Genomic DNA, 21,613 nt, shown 5'->3' on the forward strand with positions numbered 1-21,613 from the left:
TAAAAACATATTAAGATGCATAATATTTATTATATTTTATTATCAAATTGTTTTAAATACTCTCATCTTTTAGGCATCTAAAATATAGGTAGACCTTACTTATATTACTTATATTATATTATACATATACATTACTTATATTATACATATACATATATTATTCAAATTGGTATATTTCTACAATTTGTTGTCCATTCCCCCAGTTCACACCTGCTAGATTTCTGTAGCTGCTGAATTCTGAGTTCCAACATGTATACTGTTTTCTCGGTGGTGTTTGATAAATGCTACAACTGTTTTTCTAAAAGTAGCTGTGAAGTGTAGATGAAGGTTCTCAAACTAGCAGCTAATATGTTCTTGGCACCTTCTTCAGAAAGATGTGATCTTCCTACAGCATCTTCCCTGAAAGAGGTAGTTAATAAATGCTGAACCATTTTTGAGATGCTTTTAAAAATATCTCAGCTAAACTTTCTAGAGAAATAGTAATCATCTATCCTTTGAGAATGAATATTTGCCTGGCTCAGATGAATAAAATCTATAATGATCCCTTCTTTAGAACTTAGGGCTTATAATGGCCTTTATCACAACTGTTAGTGATAATTATAATGATTGCTATTAGTAATCAACCAACGGAAATTATATTTCGGGTAGTTTTTAATCACTTACTCACTTGGTATTTCAAGGTGTCTCCCTGAGAAAAGAGGCATGAAATATATTGGTTTTCTTTCTGTTCTGCAATGGAAAGTACAGATTATAAACTCATAAGCTGGTCTGTAATACCAGTGATTTCTAGTAAGAGGAGAATTTTAAATGCATACACTTTCACTTTTCAGTTGACGTATTTCAAATCATTTTTCACTTACTGTATTTTTTAAGTTAATTATAAAAATTTATCTAAACACTTGAAACCAGTTTATATTCACTTTTCTGTAGGGTCTAATACAGTTAGTGGGCATTTGGATGCTCTCTGGGGGTAAGTGTCAGCAAGATAAGATCATGGGATTAAATGAACAAATTTACGTGAAAGAAAACTTACTAGAACAGTTGAAGACGGTCTGTATGTATTTGCTGAAAGCTAGTTGCGTCTAGGAAAGAAGTCCCCTCTATCAAAAAGAATACGTGTGCCCAAGTCATCTGGCAGATATTCCTCCATCCAGATATGTTGCTGGCAGTGCAGCAAGGTTTAGTCTGAGCTCTTCTCAACACCTATTTTCAAGGTAATGTCTTGACATGATGTGGTTAAGACTCTGATAAAAAGATTTTCAGGAAAGCAGTATGAAGAGTAGCTGGGGACACCCTGGGAAAGTAATTACAGAGTTAGGCTGCTTCTGCATACCAGCAATGCCACAAACCAAGGGACTCCTGGATCCACCCACCACCACCCCTGCACCCCACCCCACCCCACACCCGCCCCCAGCTTACTCCTTCTAGTGAGAGAAACTGGCTCTGCCTTTATGATTCCCAAAGGTTTGCGATTTTTGGTATTTAGCATAGGGGAGTGAGCTGTTATTGTTCCTTTAGGAAAAGTTACACGTGTTTCTGATTATATGTAAGTTAAAAAAAGAGATTGTAACTGAGAACATGTTCTTGGTTTTAGAATCCTTACCCTTTCCTAGAAAACCCACATGTACCTATAATTCACAAATGATATATGCAGTATGTTACCTCCAGAACCAGATAAGTAGAAAAAAACTTCTGAAATCCAGTTAGTGCCATGATAAAAATGGCAAATCCTTTATGCAACTTCAGTTGTTTCCAGCCAGACAATCAGACATTTACATGTCTACACTGAATTCAGGTACAAAAAGAGAAACAGAGCCTATGCTAGTTAATAATGTATCAATATATTTCACATGGGGCTATGGTTTTTATGCTACAAAAGCATCAATCATTACATTTATAGAAATAGAGGAAATTCCAAATGGTAAGTCATTCATAACAATGGTTTATGTTGGATTTTTAATTTCTATTTCTTTTAAGGAATTTTAAGATTAAGTTGTATTTCATTTGTTCTGTTCATCCATCTGTGAATATGAATCAATGAATTGTAACCCATTTGATATCTCTTATCATATATTGGTTCTTATTTTATTTGAATAGTTCCCTGTACACACTACATGGCCAAATTACTCCAGAAAAGAATGGATGGATGGATGGGTGGATGAATGCATCATATATAGCTACGTGTATATATAATACAAACCTATCTGAAAATTACTCTGCCCTAAAACAAAGCATCAGCAGCATAGAAAATCAAGGTTTTAATTGTTGGCAGAAATCCCATTGTATAGATAAATAAATGTAATTTCAATCCAGATCTTGCCTTGACCTTTGGTTTTTATATGGGAATAAAGTATAATGTGGGGCAGGACAGGGCAGAGCCCTAAAAAAGAAGAGGGGATAATGCAAGGGTTAACTCACAGGAAAGGATGTTAATTTCTATTCCTTCCATCATATGGTATCCTGGTAAGATACTGTGCTGACTGACCAAAACAGGAACAGCACTCACATTTGAGTTGTTGAGTTGGTATCTATACAAATTAGAATATTGGTAAAGCTGCTTTAACAGAGACCAAAAAAGAAAGAGCTTATACAAAATAAGTGGTTTACTTTTCTCCCCTGTAAAAGTCAAAACTGACAGGCACATCAGATGCATGATAGAGTCCTACTCCAGGCACTATTAGAGAACCCAGAAACTTTCTGTATGAATGTTCCACCTTTCTGAGCCTGTGCCTGCCTTACCACCATCCATCACCTCCGTGGTCCAGCTTTGGGATGGAGGAAAGAGAAAATAAAAGGCAAGTAGTTTCCTTTAAAGGTTTACCTGGGAGTTTGCAAACATCACGACCAAAGCCATAATTTAATTACGTGGCCACGTTAGCTGAAAGGGAGTCTGGGAAATGTAGTCTTTGCCTGGACAGACATGTAACCAGCTAAAATTCAGGTTCTGTTATAAAAAAACAAAGGAGTGAATGAATCGTGATAGGCATTGACAGTTTCTCCACTGTGTCTTAAGTAATCTCAGATTACTTCTGGAATTTCATTAGGAAATGGATTTTTTCCCCATTTACCTGCAAATTATTCATAGAACCTTTTGAACCCAGGATGTTTCCTTTTAAAAATTTCTAATCACTAAACTCTAAACATGAGTGATGCTGTGCTGCCTGCTAGCCAGCAGCAGATGAACAGAAACAAATTTCATTAAAATACCAGCTTGTTTGGTTGATACTGACCCTTCCAATAGTGACAATGCTTCCTGTATCTTGCAAAGAACACTGCTTTTTGAAGCAGGCTGTTTCACTGTTGAAGGAAATTATTTTTTTTTATTTTTTATTTTTTTTATTTTTTTATAAACATATAATATATTTTTAGCCCCAGGGGTACATGTTGAAGGAAATTATTAAACCCAAATGCTATCTCCGTGTAACTTCTGTCCTTGATAGTAGCTGTGCTATTTAGAAGATTAATGAAGGACAAAAACACTCCTTTTCTACCTTCAAGTTTACTGTACAGGGTATTTATTAAGGAGTGACCTTGGGCTCAACTCCTGTGGGGTAGGATGGGCAAGAAGGAGAAGTTAAGCAGTGTTGCATGTCCAGCAACAGACTGAGCTGACCAGACAGGGAACTCCAGAACTAGAATGACCCTTCAGCGCTGTCCACAGTTTGATCGAGAGGAATAACCTTTATACTGTCCCATCAGTCTGTACTCTGATATGGGCAAGCTCTGAAGGCGTATGACCTTGGGTGAGGTGGCCCTCTGCCACTGAGGCAGAGCCTAAAGGGTTGTGCCCATAGCACTCCCGGCAGCTGATTGACAAGAAGCTCTTTTGAAGAGAAGTATCTAGGGTATCTTTGGTGTCCACCCGAAATTTTCTATACCAGACCTAGAGCCTTTTATATATCATTGCCATTCAATAAACGCTTGTGTGTGTGAGTGAGTAAACAAATGTGTGAGCTGGGCCAGGCCAAGGACAGAACACTATGGCATGTCACCAGCCTCTGATTGTTTATCCATTGAAAACACCCTGTTTCTCCCTGGTCCCCTTACAATGGTTTGCCTGCCTGTGCTCTCATCCCGGTCATGTATTTCCATTTTGTTCAAGCCAGTGATGGAAACTCGTTAAACACGATGCTGAATTTGAGAGACATGGGATGTCTACAGCTTTACCTAAATCTGCCAGACCAGAAAACCTATCGGAGATAATGATGGGTTTAATTTGCCGTAACTATTTCTTTGTGCTAGCACCTACGGTTATCACCTTTTCCAAGTGCTTTGTGTCTGTTGGGCTACAGAATTTTTTCTAGGATTTTGGGTTAATAGGAGGCAGCTGTGGAGTCTACAGCGTTCTACCTGTGTGACCTTAGAAAAGCCCCATCATTGTTATGAGCCTCTATTTCCTCTTCTGTAGAGTGAGGCTAATAATAGTCCTTACAGACTGTTTGTGCAGATTATTGCTGGTCTCTAGCAAGTCAAATCTTTTTTGGCTTTTTGTACCCCGTGCTTAGTGCAGAACATGGGTTATTTAATAAATGACCAAATGCTCAATGCAAAGCATGCAGAAGATCCGAGTCATGGTACCTGATGCACAACTAGTACTTTGCAATTCTTGGCTCTTCAATACTAGTTGTGTTGGGGTTCTCCAGAGAAAAAGAACCAATAGGGTGTACGTGTGTACGTGCGTGTGTGTGCACATGTGTAAAGAAATTTGTTATGAGAAATTGGTTCACGTGATTATGGAGGCTAAGAAGTCTCATTAGATGTCCTCTGCCAAGTGGAGACCCTGGAAAGCTGATGGTGTAATTCACTTAAAGTCCAAGGGCCTGAGAACAGAGGACCTGACAGTGTAAGTCCTGATCCCAGAGCAGAAGGAGGTGAGATGTTACAGCTCAAACAGTAAGACAGAAAAGGGGGGTGAATTCCTCCTTCCTCTGCCTTTTGTTCTATTCAGGCCCTCAATAGATTTGCATAATGCCCACCCACATAGGGGAGGGGGCTTACTTTCCTGAATCCACCAATTCAAATGCTAATCTAGCCCTTACAGACATACCCAGAAATAATATTTATTCTGGGTACCCCATGGCCAGGCAAGTCGAAATATGAAATTAATTACCACACTAGTCTATATATACATATACGAATTTTTAAAAATCTTTTTCTCCCTTAATTGAGAGTCATGGCTTTGCTTCCCAGTTTCAGTCTTCTGCCCTAAAAACATTCTATGTTTTCATGTTTTGGATTATAAAATATCTTCATCTCAGGCTTGAACTCAGTAAAGGGGTTCAGGGATTTCTTGTGTGTCTTAGACTTTAATTCAGAACCAAACCTGATCCCCCTTTTAAAGGAATTAACTTTAAGACAGGTTTTTTTTTTTCATACTGGACATTTGTGATTGATATTTCATTAAACATGAATAGAAGCTTTGTACCTTTATGCCCTGAAAGAGCTGGTGTATCCTGGGAAAGACAATGGAATCTGAAAACCTGAACTAACCCCTGGCTCATAGTACTGCTGAGGCAGGTTCTAAAACCTATTTGCATCTCAGTTTCTTCATGTCTAAAATGGGAATAACATATACCTACCTTATAAGATGATTTGGGGGGATGTCCACCCCTTTCTGTGAATACAACACACAGCTCACTCTTCCTAATGGAGGAGATAGAAACAGGGACAGGAGATGAGTGGGTCTGCTGTTTGTCTCCCTTTGTACCACTCTCCCTACATTCAGGGTAGGAGCACACCTTCATTATATCTTTCAAAAATGGCTTTGTGCCTAAAAAGTAAAATTATCCTCTGAAAGTGGCTAAGGAAAATAATGGGTGGAAGATTGAACTCTAAGAAAATACACCTTTACAAAAGCAACAAAATGAGAACTCAACATACAACTGAATACAATTCCATTTTAGATCAACTGAGGGAGCTAGAGATGGACTCTTACTTCAGTAATGTTACTGTGATTCAAACAGCTGGTCTCTACCTCTTAAATGCATGGCCTTGGGCAAGTTATAAAACCTATGCCTTGGTTTCTTCATCTGTAAGTGAAGAAAATTCCTGTACCAACTCCTTAAGGCTATTATGAAGGTTGAATGAGTTAATAAATGTAAGAAGTATCATTACACATACTACATTGAGAGATCATTCCCTCGTTCTCAGAATGATCTGCAAAGCCTGGGGCACAGTTTAAATAATATCATTGTTAGTGATAAATCAGGAAACCCAAATAGCCAAAAATCATTTAGAGCCAAGTCCATTAATAGCCCTGTGCATAACACTGGGCAAGTGAATAAAATAACTGTTTCTTGTGTGACTCCTGTGAACTTGTCTTGGAGGAAATTCCTGAAGCATTCCTAAATTGTTTTGAGTACCATTAAACTCTCTGAGCAGGTATGGTGCTTCTCGAGAAGACTGTTGAAGGCCAGCATTCACACTGGGATCCTGTACTGTGCATTCCCCACTAAATTATTTCAGAGAGAACTGACATCGTTTCCCACTTCCCCTTCATATCAGTTCACCAAATATTTGGTAAGAACCTTCCATGTGTCAGGAACTGAGGGCTAATAGTCACAAATAACGGGCAAGCTTTATGCAACCTTCTAGCTAAGAGTCTGCTTACCAATCAGAAAACAACGTCTAAGCAACGTCACTGGCAGCACACAAAAGCTGAACTTCCCCTTGTTGGGCCAAACCCCTTCCTGTGTTCACTTCAGTTTCCAGATTGAAGTTATGGTCTTCTGCAACTAGCTTCCCCTATGGCCTCCACAGCAGAGCCTCCTGGCTTCCTCACGACTCCCCAGGTCTCAGATGTGGACACCTCCATTCCTCCCGGCCCCCACAAGTAGCGCTCTTTCTCACACAGCTCCAGCCATGCTTTTCGCTCACCAGGTCCTTTAGAAACTTGTGGTTCCCGCAGCTTTCAGGGACGTGAGAAGACAAATGTTACAGTTTCATTCTTGCTGCACCAGCATCTTTTCCTTTTCTCCTGTGCTGCCCTTGCTGCCTTTACGTTTGTGTTTTGGTAAGCCACGAATCACTGTGGGCTGACCTGGAGAAGCTGTCTTGAACCAGAAGTGTTTGGTTCTGTACTGACTGAGAATTTTGGCTCTGGAGTAAGTCGGAATGAAGTTTGCATCCTGGCTCCACCCTCATTACTCACGTGACCCTGGGCAAGTTACTTAAACCTTTAAGCCTCAGTCAAGACTTAATCAAGCATAAAATGAGGTTAATACTGCTACTACTCACCTCATAGGGTCCGTGTAAGGATTAAGGAAGTAAGACAGTAAAGTGCTTAGTATTTTGTAAGTAGCTTTATGCATATAAAGCCCAATGGAGATGTTTTGTAAATGCTAACTATTACGAATCAGAACAACAGAGTATTCATGGTGAATACTCGTCAACATCCTTTAAGTTCATGGACCCTCTGAGAACTCATGAAGGTGATGGTGCTAGTGTTGGTGGTGGCAGCTGTGAACATCTGAGTGTAACTGTGTTAGATGCTTTACACGTATTAACTCATTTATCCTCATAGCAACCCTATAAGATAGGTACTATTATTACCCTCCTTTTACAGGTGAGAAATTTAAGGCATGGAAGGATTAATTAAACTCACCCTAGATGTCACAACTAATAAGAGAAGTTCTGGAATTTAAACCCAGAAGTTCTGATTTCTAATTCAGAACTCCTATACACTACATTATCCTACTTTTGATAAAAGCCATTGGCTCTTTTTCCAGGAAAAAAATAAAAAGTTCATTAGCTCCTCTAAAACATCTTATACACAGCTTCTGAGGACTCACAAACCCTTTGAAGGCTATCCCTTTGATGGTCCCTCAAGGGCTCTTGATCCCATCTCAGAAGCCCACCGCCCAGGCTTTCTTCCCCCACTAATCCATAGACCTAACCTTCTGTGGTACCTCCTAGGCCATTCTGTGTGACAAGAGAGCAAGGCTGGGCTGACAGGTCATGTCACATGTCATGTGTGATTTCTACTTTATTAAATGTCATTTTATACTAAGACCTCATGCACTTTTGTTTTACTTGTGAAGAAATGAGATCTCATTTTCTATGACTCATATTTCAGTTCCCCTAATCAAGCAAGAAAGTTATTTTTTTATGTTAAAATTTCATTATAATTATAGTTTACATTTTATATGTGCTGTCATGATCAGGAAGATGGAATGAGCAGCCACACTACTAAGCAGGCAGAGAGGTGGGGGGGTCATCCCATTTTACAGAAACAATCAACTCAGGAAGATTGAGAGGATGCTAAAGGTTTGACGACCAGGACTTGAACTCCAGCATCTGCCTCCTTTCTTCCAAGTTAAAAACACAGTAGGTTTTTTCCATCCCAAGTAGGAGTCTAATGATTCTGTTGTCTTTAAATCCCTCTCAGTGTGAACACTTTGCTGTGTCTTCTGACTCAAGAGCCTCTGTGAGAAGCTCTGTTTTAGGGGCAAGTTGGGGATATGGTAAGAGGACCAAGAAAGAGAACATTTTCTTGAAGAATATTGGTTAAGTAGGAAGAGCACAGGCTTTTGAGTCTGTATCTTATGATCTACGTTCGTGAGCAAGTTCCTTAACATGGAGCCTCAGTACCCAAGTCTGTAAAATGGGAATAGGAATATCCATCCTGTCAGGATTGATGTAAAGAGGACATGAGATTATGTTGCAAAATGGGCAGTTAGTTGTCTGTCTCCCTGGCCTCCCTTTTCATCTCTGCTTCTCTTTAAGTTAAGAGACTTGTGGGAGTGAGAAATAAAATAAAAATAGCGAGGGAAGACTTGAGCAAAGTCAAGGAGAAGAGGGCTGATAGAGAGGATGTGAAAGACAGGTCTGGGTGGCTCAGTTGGTTAAGTGCCCAACTCTTGATCTTGGCTCAGGTCTTGATCTCATGGTCATGAGTTCGAGCTCACACTGGGCCCCACAGTGGTCTGGAACCTACAAGAAAGGAAGGAAGGAAGGAAGGAAAAGATCTTAATTTTATTAAGATCCTCTACATACACACTTCCTACTGGAAACTGAAAGAGCACAACAAAAAAATTTTATTACAATGTCAGAAAACCAGAAAATCTAGCATATGTACCCACCCTAATTTTGCTTACCAAATGACCCAGTTTTCTTGTATTCCTTCTGCACAAGTTACTTGGCTTCCAATTTTTGATATTAGATCTTATCTTAATGACTTCAGGTCTCTCAAACACACAGGCAACATTCAAAACCTATTAGTGCTTCCTTAGGTCAAATCAAAAGGTGCAAGTATACTGAAGTCATCCAAATGCAAACTACAGGATTCCTCACAAATTACTGGCATCACCGTAAAAAAAAAAAAAAAAAAAAAAAGATATTAAAAAAAACCCCTTGTAATATCAGATTATCAAAGTATTAGTTTGCCCTAACATAGAGCAGCCTTCCAAGCCTGCAAAATGATCCTAAAATCACTAGCAGAAAGAAATAGTTCAAGAATAAAAGTCTGTTTACATTGGCTCCACGGCATCATTATTCTCCATGCTGGTTTCCTCAGCAAGATCTTTGTGATACAGGCAATAATGACAGCGACATCTGAATCTTTCCACTCTTGTTTCACCCTCCTCTGTTTCCTTCTGCTGTAGATCTTTTTGAAGCTTTTTTGTTGTTGTTGTGAATAGCAACTTTATTGTTACACTGGTGCAAAAAAAAAATCATAATTGTATGATGCATTTCCCCTTAAATTTACAATAATGAAGGTTATACATAAATTATATCGATCATAAATTTCCTATTTTATACTATTTAGAACAAAATTATTTTGATAAATATGCCCAGAGGACAACATAGGTTCTTAATTGATGACTGAATCCAAATATGCAAAATAGAGCTTTTGGTGTTGACCATGGTGTTTTAAAATTCTCAAACATGCACTAATATATCCTAGTTTTAGGAAAATATTACACATGGCCTTATCTTGCAATTAGGGAAAAGCCCAAGCTGAGTTTCACATACAGTATCCCTTTCCTCTAAATTAATCTCAAATTGGACTAGAGAACAGAGAGACAGACACTTTCAAGTTAGTACTCCCAAGTAATGAAGGAAATTACACAACCAACAAAACAGAATAAAGGAAGAAGAGCTTCATTGTGTGAAGTGAGAAAGAAAGAAAAGAAGATCGAGAAAAAGAGAAAGAGAAAAAGAGAAAGAAGAAAGAACTGATGTGGGACTAGGTGGCATGGCTGCTGGTGCCTCCTCTCTCTCCCCTGTGGCAGGACCTTCTGAGGGAGCTATTAGTTTAAGCTCGTTCCTGGTGATTTGCAATCCATAATGGAGTTATTTAATCAAAAAATATGGGGAGAGGGAGATAGCTTTGAACTGGAGACAGTCTGGTACTGTTTGCCTATTCCAGGTGGCCCACCCACCCTGCCACCCCCAAATTAGCCTGCCAGTGAGTAAAATCCATGAATTCGCTGCTGCTTGGTAACACCACCCCCTTTCCTGTCCTCACTTTGGCAGAAGGTTCAGCACCCCATTGAGTTCAGTAAAAACAAAGAGTCATCTGTGGGGGAGGAAAGCTCCTACACACTGGCATTTGCTCCTGGTAGGATTGCTGCACGGTGCAAAGGGAGGCTAATGATTGTATGCATTCTGATGCTAAGTGCTCAGCACAGACCTCAAGCACAGCTAGTTGGGAGACCAGAGGCTCAGCTTGGGTTCTACTCTTCAAGGAGAGCTTCAGAGGGCAAACATGATCTTGGTTGGGTCTAGACCAGGGATATCAAACATGGGGGCACATGAGCTGCCACTCCTCATTTCCAAATACTCAGCCAACACAATGACCAGATTCCATATCTCTGATGTAGTCTGAGACACCCCCTCCAGACAGAGCTGCAGGCAGCCTGACCAAAATCATCCAGCTGGCACATAAGATGTAATGTTTTTTTTTTTTGTTCTAGGCCTTACAGAGAAGGATAGATGGAGAACTGGGTAGGACCTTCCTTTTTCAATATATGTTGTTCTCTTTCCTGCATTCTGATAAGCCATGACTGTCTACAGAAGAATTAGTTTCATATCTGAGATGTGTTTGTTCTTTCCTTCGTTACCAATTATATTTTTCCTAGTGAATTCTCCGTTGCTTCCATTTCCTGACCTTTAAAAAATATATATAATTTTTTCCATACCTTTCCTGCCTATCCTGTGCTGGTCAGAAGAAATCTCTGTGCTGTGTGTTTTGGTCTTCTTGAAAATGAGCAGAATATGAATTCAATCTGGATTGCCTTTGTCATTATTTCTTCAGTTACTGCTAGTTGGGCCCTCTGAGCACACGGTCTTTTGCTCCCCTCTGTGAGGTGTAAGAATCAAAATTTCCTTGCATAACTTCAGATTCTTCCGTCTTGTTCTACTATCTCAGACAATGTGACCCAATGGGGGACGGGAGGGACAGAAACCCGACTACCAGGATTAGAGACCTAAAAGCCTCATTTTCTGTTACCAGCTTGAAATTTAACTGAGACAGTATACCCACAATTTTGACACATAAAAATGTGACGATGTCCTCGACCGGAGGCAGGAAATTCTTGAATAACATGCTTCTTTTTTAATTACATGCTTTTCATTATAATGCTAATCATAATCAAAAAGGCCAATTTTTATATCATTAAGTTCTTCTGCCTTGGTTGTGTTAGTCCTACTGGTGTAGAATTTAGAATTAAAAACTATTTTTATTAGCCAATGGCCATAATCAGGGTAGAATGGGCTCTATAATGAAGCAATCAATTTGGAAAATAAGTTTAGCAGAAACGTAATTTGTGAGCAATTCAGTAAATGTTGGATTTAAGATAAGTGATCCTGTCCCCAGATGCTACAGGTTCAAGCCCCCCTTGAGGGAAGGGGGCCTTCCCTCAAGAACTTACAACATTGAATGACCTGGAGCAGGAACTTAGAAAATACTTGTAGATTGGTTGGATGGGTAGATGCTCTTCACCGTGAGAAATTACATGGAACTTGGTGTTTCACTGTCACAAAAATGCAACTTACATCCCTCACAGTATTTTAGAAAAAGGGCAGATTTATGGCTCTCCATTTCTTTGATCCTTCCCCTTTCGATTCACCTGCCTTTCTGCATTATTAGATGGATGAATAATATGAACGATAACTTTCTTCCAGCTTGCAAGTTCTTTTTTTAAAGTTTATTAATGTGCCCTTCTTTTCTGGGAGTGCTAGCTCTTTGTCATAATTCTCTTCCCTGATCCCACATATCTAGTGAGATGTCTGTTCTCCTAAGGCCTCGTGTTTCAGTCACTTAGTGGTACACACTGTATTATCTTTTTAATGATATATTTATTTTCGTACTAAGAAGTTTCTATAAGTGTATGAATAATAGTACAAAAATAAGTATAACAGCATAAGAAAAAAGTATCTATCCCTTTGTCCTTTGAAGGAGAATTTTTTTTAGGGCCAGAAATAATCTACAGCAATGGATGTACTTTTTAATTGTTTTAGGGGGAAAAAAAAAAAACCCTTAGAGTGTGAATCACTCACACTCATTATGTCAGAAAATGTCTCTTTGGAGACTGGGAGAAATTTCAGAATGAACAGAATGAAGTGAGATTTCTTTCTGTCTAAAACATAGCTACTAACTGTCCATGGGCCTGAGGAGACATCATTTGACTTGGCTACGAGCGCAGCGGGGGTATGGGGTTGGTGAGCCTGTATGAACCACTTGTCCTAAAGTGACCAACAGACAGGAAGGAAAGATGGAATGGTGGCCTCACTCTGTTTAGCTCAGTACAAACTCCCTTTCCACTTCCTAACCTATTTGAAGTCCATCTCCGTCTTCTGTTTTAACTTGATATTTGGGAAATCAAAGTCAGCTTCCAAAGAGTAATGAAAAATGGCGGTTCATGTCACAAGCAGGCATTCTCTGAGGTTGCTTCCTCTATGTCATCTATCCTCTTCTCAGCAACCAACCCTGACTAAACCCCCACCCTAGGGAACTCCTGAGAAGGGAGAGCAGTAAGCGGCATTGGAAAAGAGTAAAGCCAGGGTCTTTGCAGTGGCCTTCAAGACCATCATGGTGTGGACACCCCCAACCTTCAGGCTAACACCCACCACTCTCCCTTCTCATTCCACTCTTCCCTGGCTCCTTGGCTGTGCCCGCTTCCCCCAGAAAGCTGTAGTGTGACATCCTCCTCTCCACCTCAGCTGCTTGTTCAAGTCATGAGCTCAGTGGCTTACCCTGACCACCTTATTAAAAATCATGGAACTCTCTACTTTGGCATTCTCAAACCTCTATTTGCTCTGCCTTTAAAAATTGCATTTATCATCTTCTAAAATACCAAATACTTTGCTTCATTTGTTATGCTTATTATTTATTGTCTATCTCCTTCCTCTGATCCCCAGAATAAGCTCATCGGAGTTTTTTTTGTTTATTGTTCCTGTTGTTTTGTTCACCCATGTCTAGAGTCTGGTTTTTATTAGGCACCCAGTAAGTATCTGTTAATGGTTTAATAAATGAATAAATTATCCTTTTGCTTCTGTTGTCAGACACAACTGATAAGAAGTGGTTATATTTATAATAAAATCTCATTCATTAAATATAAAGATCCAAAATACAGTCATCTTATATGTAAGGTTAAACAGTTGCAGACTTCTAAGAAGTTTATAGGTTAGACTTGGTTTTTTGTGTCTTGGTTTCATTCTTAAGAAGCTTGAAGCCAAAAATTTCCATGGTAGCTGGTTCCTTGTTAAGAGTGCAGGGATGAATTTAGAGCACAAAACCTCTGGGCAAGGATCAATAAATTCTGGTGTGTACTTTCTTCATTCACCTCTGTTAGCTTTGGCTCTGGGTCTTAAATTCTACTGTAAATGTTGCTGTTTTTGAGCCCCTTATGCAGAAATGTAGGCTTCAAGACCTAACTTGAATGACTGCTGGCAAAAGAAAGTGATTGAGGATAAGGACGAGCTACGTTTCAACAAGGCTTGCAAATTAAAAAATGATACTTTCTCAGGCTTTAGCACAGGAAAATCCCTGCACTAGAGATGATTCACTGGATTATATTTTAGGTATATGTTTTGTTGTCTAGTCCAAAAATTCATTCATTCTGTTTCTATGTACAAGTGTACCTGAAGGTATATATCTCTTTTCCAATTTTCTTAGTATCTTTTCCACAGTTAAAAATCAACTCTGATGCTATGAGTTCATTTTAAATCAAGAAATGTCTTTGTTTTCCCCAAAGGAGAATTGTCTTATAGGGTTTTTTTCCTTTATTTATTTGTTTAACATTCTGAAGAAATCCTTAAGCCAAGACGCCATAGCCTAGGTGTCGGCAGCCGCTAACAATGAAAGCAAAACAATATATTGGTTTAATCACCATGAAGCCTGGGGTACCTGGGTGGCTTAGTTGGTTGGGCATCTGCCTTTGGCTCAGGTCATGATCCCAGGGTCCTAAGATTGGGCTCCACTTTGGACTCCCTGCTCCACGGGGAGTTTGCTTCTCCCTCTCCCTTGGTCTCTTCCCTCTGCTCATGCTCTTTCTCTCTCTCAAATAAATAAATAAAGTCTTAAAAAAAAAAAAGTTTTAATCACCATGAAGCCTGGAATGAAAAGGTGTGGGGAGGAGAAAAGGACCTTATCATTTGTATGTTCATTTTTATTCTTCTAATTCTAATTCAATATAACGCATTTAATTCTAAGAAAAGGCTAAGAAATTTACCTTCTAATCAGACTTTAATTCCAACGTCTGAAACCATGCCTAAAAACACAAACTCACATTCTGAAAAGTTCATCCCTTGAGACCTGCTATGATAGAAAGACATGATCTATGTAACTCTTTCCTTTGGAAAGATCCAAGGTTATTTTCCAGGTTCTGTGATCTGTGAGCTTTTAGCTATGTTGTTTCTAGATCCCAATGCTGATAAGGCTCTGAAAGTGGGTTAATCTGTTTAGGGAACTTGGTCTGTTCCATGGACCCGCCGCAGCCAGTCTCTGGGGAGGCAGATAAGTTGGGAATCAGTCCCAGCCCTGCTCCTCTGTAACTGTGTGGTCTTGGAATTCATCTGAGCCTCCTTTTCCTCAGTGGTAAAAGGACACCAACTGCATAAGGTAAATCAGTAGCAGTTCTCAGTAAACATTAGCTGTCAATATCATCCACAAGGTTTAATCCTCACAGCATTCCTACAACAAATCTATATCCCTGCCTTAGAAATTATTGAATTAAGGCACAGGACATCTTGCTCTAAGTCATCCAGAAAACAAGTGGTTAAACTAATTTAAATATAGAAAAGCTCCTGCTCCTCTTTCCAGGGACAACTCCATTAAAGCTATTTGATTTTAACCCAAGAATTTCTTTTTGTCTGTAGGTTGCAAACATGGGCGTTGATAATTTTCATTTCTCTGTGTTACTTACCAAGGGTCTGGGGCTGAAAGGCAGCCCCTATCTTGACCCTGAAGCATTAGTTTTTTGCTACAGGAGAACATTCTACCCTGGAGATTAGATCACATAGCTCTATATACTGTTTGTGCAAAGCTGTTCTAGTTCCTGGGAACCTTTGTGACATATATTCGCCCCTGGGGTCACTAATGGCAGAGAGATCAACAGTTAAGTGGGAGCTAAGTGAAATATTTAGAGGAGCTGGTGAAGGAACATTACAACTGGGGCCACATCCCTTGAGGCATATACAATTCAGCTTTATTTCAGAGTGCAATTCATCTTTCTGTATTTTAAAAGACATGATGCTTCAAACATTTTATAGTGTTTTAATGGCCCCCCAAAAGGGAATTGCTAAACCTGCTTTGAATGCCTCCTGTGTCCCTAGCACTGTGTTTGGGACCAGAGAGAGTCCATTCGTGACCATTACTGTGAGCAATAATGGAGGGGAGACACCTAAATGACACAGGACAATAAGAACTGCAAAGAATATGCTAGCAATGTGGAGCTTTGTTTTCCCCAAGGCTAATAAATGCCAGGCAAACAGACCTTTAATTATACATGGTTATTGTGAAGAAAAGGAATGTGCTGTGATCAAACAAGAAAAGGGAACAACCCATTCTGGATGGGGAACTTGGAGAAGGCCTCATGGAAGAAACGGTCCCGGCCTCGAAGAATAAGTAAACTTGTGACTGAGGGCTACAGAGGCAGCCTGAGCAGAAGGCAGGGAAGTGAGTGAGGGGACTCAACATTCAGATGGCCAGGAGCCTCTGCGGTTAAGTGTGGGCTTCCTACAGGTGGGAGGTGGGAGGGTGGGAGATAAAGGGTGAGGGTAAGTTAGAGCCCATCGTGAAGGCACAACTGACGTAGAATGGAGCGTGTGTTCTATTTTCTGAAATATTGGGAGGCTCTTTAAGGACACAGTAATATATTCACTTCACTATTTTGAAAAATAATTCTTCAGGTAGTGCAGAGGATGAATTTAGGGGGTGAAAGTGGAAATGGGACCATCAGCTAGGAAGTGTACACAAAAGGCTCACGGAGCACAGCTTTCAACCAGGGATAAGGCCCTCACCATGACATTTGCTCAAGAAATAAAAGAGCTTTCCGAGGGGCCAGGGACCACTCACCAGGACAATAATTTGCTATTGTTTATGGGGAGTGGGATGGAAGAATTGGTGACTGTAGCCAGGGTATCCTGAGAGGAGATGACAGGTACCGGGTTCCCTGACAAAGTTGGAGCTACTGGAAAGTCTCATGTTTTAGGTTTATGACCATGCTCAGCTGCATTGCAATAATGGCATCTTCCAAACCCTTTCAATATCACAAAGCAAATTTTTCTATTTTCAAGGCACAAATCTATTTGCTAGAAGCAAAGCATTCAAAAGAGAGCTTAGAGTGTCTCCAAGGGAGGCTACACCAATGCCTTCTATAGCTTGAACTTGTAGGGGAGACACAACGTGATCTCTACCCACCTGGGTGTTCAGCTGGGGCTCTAATGAAAAGACAGGTTAGAGAAAAACACACAGAAGTGTAGTAGCATGTACATGTCATGTATACGTGGGAGACCCCAGAAAAATAAAGTAACTTAAAGAGGTGGCTTTAAAGTCTTGAATTAAATACTGCTATGTAGGGGAAGGGAGGGGACATAGGCCTCTGAAGGGAGAGCAGCTGATCTTTGGGAAAAATAGGTGGGAAGAATATTGTGTGATCAGGTTTGTTCCGGTGAGGTATTGACTTCCAGTCTCCTCTCCTGCACTAAGACTCAGGGTTCCCTGATCAATAACACTCCTGGGAAGGGGATTTATGACAATTCTCAATATATCTCTGGGCAGATTAGGGTTGATCAGAGAAAGAGTCTCCTTGCATTTACCGTTTTCAAATGCTTGCAGTTCAAAAATCATCAATATAGCGAAGTAGCAGATTTTGGGGTGCGTGTTCTGCCACCCTTCAAGCTAAAGCCTATGAGCTGGGAATGACTATATCAGACGCCCAGAGAAAGCCATTAGAAGAGCAGTGCCTTGAGAGGTGCTTTGAGGAGGGTTATTCTGAGCCTTATCTCTTCTCTGAAAATACATTTCACCTCTCTCATTTTCTTTTTCTTCTTCATGCCTACGCTTTATAGAGGAAAAGTCCGGTAAGAGATAAGTCCTTTCCACATTTTGGCCAAACGTGACTTCTATTCATTTTCATCATCTGCATAATAACTGACTGTGTTTAACACCTAAACAGGATTTTCAATTTTAAAAACAAACCTTCGTGAACCAGGACAAGGTCTAATTATGCCCCATGGGGAAAAAAGGAAGTCGGTTGCTAAGTGATTTTATAAGTCTGTTATGAAGAGCCACGGTGTAATTTTGGGAAGATTCACCTCTGCCTCCATCACAGGCATATGATTAAATATTTTAGGTATGAAGTTTCATTTATTGCAGCTTCCCCTTGGATTGGTCAAGCTACATATACATACCATGAGCTAGGCAAACCTTTTAAGTTAATTTCTGGCTTAATGCCCAACATGATAGCATCCGTGAACGAAGGCTTGTGAAGCTGGCCTAGAAGAGGGAAGTTGTCTTCCTTCTTTTATTTTTCAGCTAATCAGAAAAATATCTGCTTCCGGAGTTGTCAAAGAGACAGAGAAAGAGGATCTTTATAAAGTGCAAAGCAACTCTTCCACACTCCTTTTTAGTACCAGTGGGTGATTTTTAGTGGTGGCACAAATCTGCTGTGATGTACCTACATCTTTTTTTTTTTTTTCTAACAACGATGAAATAGATCTACTGGGAAAAAAAATTCAATGTTCTATTCTCAGTTACCTGGTATATTGTGAAAATGTTCCCAGCATGCCCATGCTCAGCTATCACGGGTAACCTCTCCACCGAAAATCATGGAAATCTGTGTTTCCACGTTAACAAGCACTGAGAAATGGTTGGTGGTTGGTTGCCCTTAACTCACCTAAGTGGATGGTGCAGTAAGGGCTCTAACATGTCATCCCGTGCATTGCCCCCAGCCTGGCAGTCTCTGTACCACCTGCAGGCTACCCCACCCATGGCAAGTCTGTGTGATGGGGGGAGGAGAAGTGGAAGACACAGAAGAACAAAAATGGGATCAAAATACTAAAACACATCAAAATACAAACCCCAAGTCTTTTGGTTTCTAAAAATAAAATAAACATATTATTATTATTATTATTATTATTACTACTACTACCACAGCTACTACTAAACTGAATGGCCACTTCTGAGTAATTGAGAGTCTCTATTGTATCACGTGCTACGTGGCATACAATTTGGTTGGTGTGCTGTAGTAGCCTTTCTTTATATTTTGCCCAATGCCCTTATTCTTGACTCTGAATCTTTCTCTGAATTATCCAGATTTGGCCACTTCAAAAATTGACTCAGTTGGGTGGCCTGAAGTTAACCCGTGGTTCATCAAAAAAGCTCGCTTCCTCATTGGTTTTCCCCTGTTGTCCTTACATCAATTTTAACTGCAAGTAATCCTTGTCATTTTGAGTTGTGTGTTTTTAAGGACGAGTCCTCCTGTCACTCCCTGGCCTCATTTTCCTTTGGAAATGTCCCTCTTGTTGATTGCTCAGTCTGGTTGAGTCTTAATGATTATCTTCGTTAGTAGCGAGGTCTTTGTTTTTTCTTCCCAAATGGTGTTTCAGAAGATCCTCTCAACTAGGTTCTATTGGACATGATAGGTATTCACTGTAGTCTGACTTGTAATGGATACAGGAATGAATTTAAATATAGACAAACACCTACAAGGGATGGGGGTAGAGGATAAAGGCTTGCCTGATAGCTGGCCTTCCCCATCAGCATTAAAAAGTAAGTAAGAAGATGGGCTGGAATCAAAATAATATGCATAATGATCACGTATTCTAATTCTTTCCTAGAAAATTCTCTAACATGAATCACTGAATTTGCTATGACTAGCCTATATAAAAATATTTGTTTGGTGCTTGGTAGCTTTTCACGCATTTTCCTCCTGTTCCCCATAGCACTGAATTTAGCATCTTGTAAAACTTCAAAACCTGAGGCTGACTTAGTGATTTTGATGAGCAAGACAGATTGTGTTTGGTTACTTCTTTTTATAAATATCTTAAAACACTTACCCTCATTGGCTAAGACTAAGGTATTCTAGTAGGCTGACTTAAAATTAATCTTTTTGTGCAAAAAATAACAAAGCAAAACTGGTGTGGAATAAGGACACTGAGGAAACTATGAGGACATAGGCTGAAATACTATTTTAGGAAAGCATATTTGCAAATTATATACGTTCTAGAAATACAATATGTTCTAACCCAAGATCTTCATTCTAGTGACCAAACTATAAATTATTAATGTACACCCACTTTGGAAAATAACCTCAAGATACAAAGTAAGAGTTATCTCTTATTTGAACATCAAAATAGAAATGGGGGAATAATAAATGTTGCCAAAACGTTTTCCAGAATGTATCCGAGGATTAAGAGAAATCTAGGAATTGAGCAATTAATATTTAAATAGAAACACAGGAGATTTGTTCAGAAAGGGAATAGACCGATTGCAAAGTCCCTGTTTGAGTAATCAGATGAAGTAATAAGAATAGTAGATAAAATTTACTGAGAGCTTATTATATGTGACACAGATCCCTGCAATCAGAGACAGATTGGCCACCTGCAGATTCTGAACAACGGAGTAAGTGTTTTGTTTGCTTGTGCAGTTAAAAACAACGTTAGCCCCATTTAAAATTAAAACCAGAATGTTTGAAATTAAAAAAAAAAAAAATCAGGATGTGCTTCTTCTCTCTCAACAACTTTGAAGATCTGGCAGCACTAGGCCCAGAGTTTTGCCAGCAAGGCATGGGAGCACCTGAGTCGTGGTGAATTCTCCAGAGCTTCGTGAAGACATGGCCTTACCAATGGCACCCCTCTCCTTGCCCTGTACTCATCTGAGTCTGCCATTCAACATGTAGTGTTTGGCTTACAGAATACATCAAGACCAGGGTTTGCCTGGGTAGCTCAGTCAGTGAAGGGTCTGATACTTGATTTGGCCTCAGGTCCCAAAATTTGACCTCAGGATTGTGAGACTGAGCTCCACCGGCGGCTCCATGATGGACCTAGAGCCTGCTTGAGATTCTCTCTCTCCCTTTTCCCTCTTCCCCTCCCCGGCCCTGCACCACAAGCTCTCTCACTTTCTCTCTCTCTCTCTCTTAAAAAAAAAGAAAAAAAAAATCTAAACCAGAATATACCAAGACTGGATACAAATGACTTTTCTTCTACCTTTGAAGCAAATTCTATATATTGGTAGAACAAAGATAAAACACTAAAGGCTTCAAAGATCTTGGAAAATGAGAGGAGAGGGAGTAAAATAAAAAACAGGCAAAGGCCCTCCTCTCCAGTTCACAGAGTTTGCTGTCAAAATTGTTGTTCAGCAGAGCCTACAGGTGTTTTATGCACCTTACTGGTGGTAAATAACATATATGGAGCCCTTCAGTCTGATGTGTAGAATTCTTTTTCTTTTGAGGGTTTCAAATAGCTCTTAATTATGGGCTTTGAGGCTTCCTAGGTCTGACCTCTCCACAGCTTCTAGCTGGTCCTTCTCTATTTATGCTTGTGACTACATGAATTTGAACAGTTTTTCCCAGATAAAGGCATTTTCCAAGTGGAGTTTACAAAATGCTTTTTTTTTTTTTTAAACTCAAGTTAGTTAACATACAGTCTAGTATTGGTTTCAGGAGTAGAATTTAGTGATTCAACACTTATATCTAACACTCAGTTTCATCCCAGTAGGTGCCCTCCTCAATGCCCATCACTCATTTAACCCCTCCTCCCATCACCTACCTCCAGCAAGCCAAATGCTATCTTATGATGTTGTCTTTTGCTAGAAAAAAATACAAACAGGAACTGTTGACGCTATGGTGAGTGCTGTGAATTGTGTAAGACGGATGTTTCATTCACAGACATGTGCCCCTGAAGCAAATAATACATTTTATGTTAATAAATAAATAAACAAATGGAAAACCACAAGGAAGAGAAAATACACTTATAAAAAATTTTTAAAAATTAAAATATAGGTTTTTGACTCATTGGAAACTAAAATATGGCTTAATTTGTGTAAGTTAATATGACTTAATTTATTTTAAAAAGTGTTCTCTATAATCTTAAGGAACTTTCTTTGAATATAAGGTTCTACCTCTGTATGGGTATGATGTGCATTTTATTTAGCATTACTTTTCATAAT

General features: G+C 39.6%; 1 protein-coding gene and 1 long non-coding RNA gene across 7 annotated transcripts in view; one reads left to right on the forward strand and one right to left on the reverse strand.

The window, feature by feature from the left end:
- LOC111143082 (SH3 domain GRB2 like endophilin interacting protein 1) overlaps nucleotides 1-21,613 on the forward strand; it is a 210,364-nt gene that overhangs the window by 106,273 nt on the left and 82,478 nt on the right. The window contains exon 9 of the mRNA XM_022496545.1: nucleotides 17,515-17,526. Within this exon, the coding sequence (XP_022352253.1) occupies nucleotides 17,515-17,526 (12 nt within the window). The remainder of the gene's footprint in view (nucleotides 1-17,514; nucleotides 17,527-21,613) is intronic.
- LOC111143083 lies at nucleotides 198-7,041 on the reverse strand. Of its 6 annotated transcripts, none has more exons than XR_002640308.1 (6): nucleotides 6,877-7,041; nucleotides 5,580-5,643; nucleotides 2,822-2,944; nucleotides 1,663-2,528; nucleotides 1,034-1,294; nucleotides 198-729 (listed from the first exon to the last, which is right to left on the reverse strand). It is a non-coding gene; the product is annotated as an uncharacterized LOC111143083 (long non-coding RNA). The 6 variants fall into 6 exon arrangements; XR_002640307.1 differs by having other exon boundaries at nucleotides 1,663-1,785; nucleotides 2,419-2,944; XR_002640305.1 differs by having other exon boundaries at nucleotides 198-399; nucleotides 668-729; nucleotides 1,663-2,944.

Source organism: Enhydra lutris, unplaced genomic scaffold (genome assembly GCF_002288905.1).
Source record: "Enhydra lutris kenyoni isolate GAN:26980312 unplaced genomic scaffold, ASM228890v2 scaffoldscaffold9, whole genome shotgun sequence".
NCBI classification, from domain to species: Eukaryota; Metazoa; Chordata; class Mammalia; order Carnivora; family Mustelidae; genus Enhydra; species Enhydra lutris.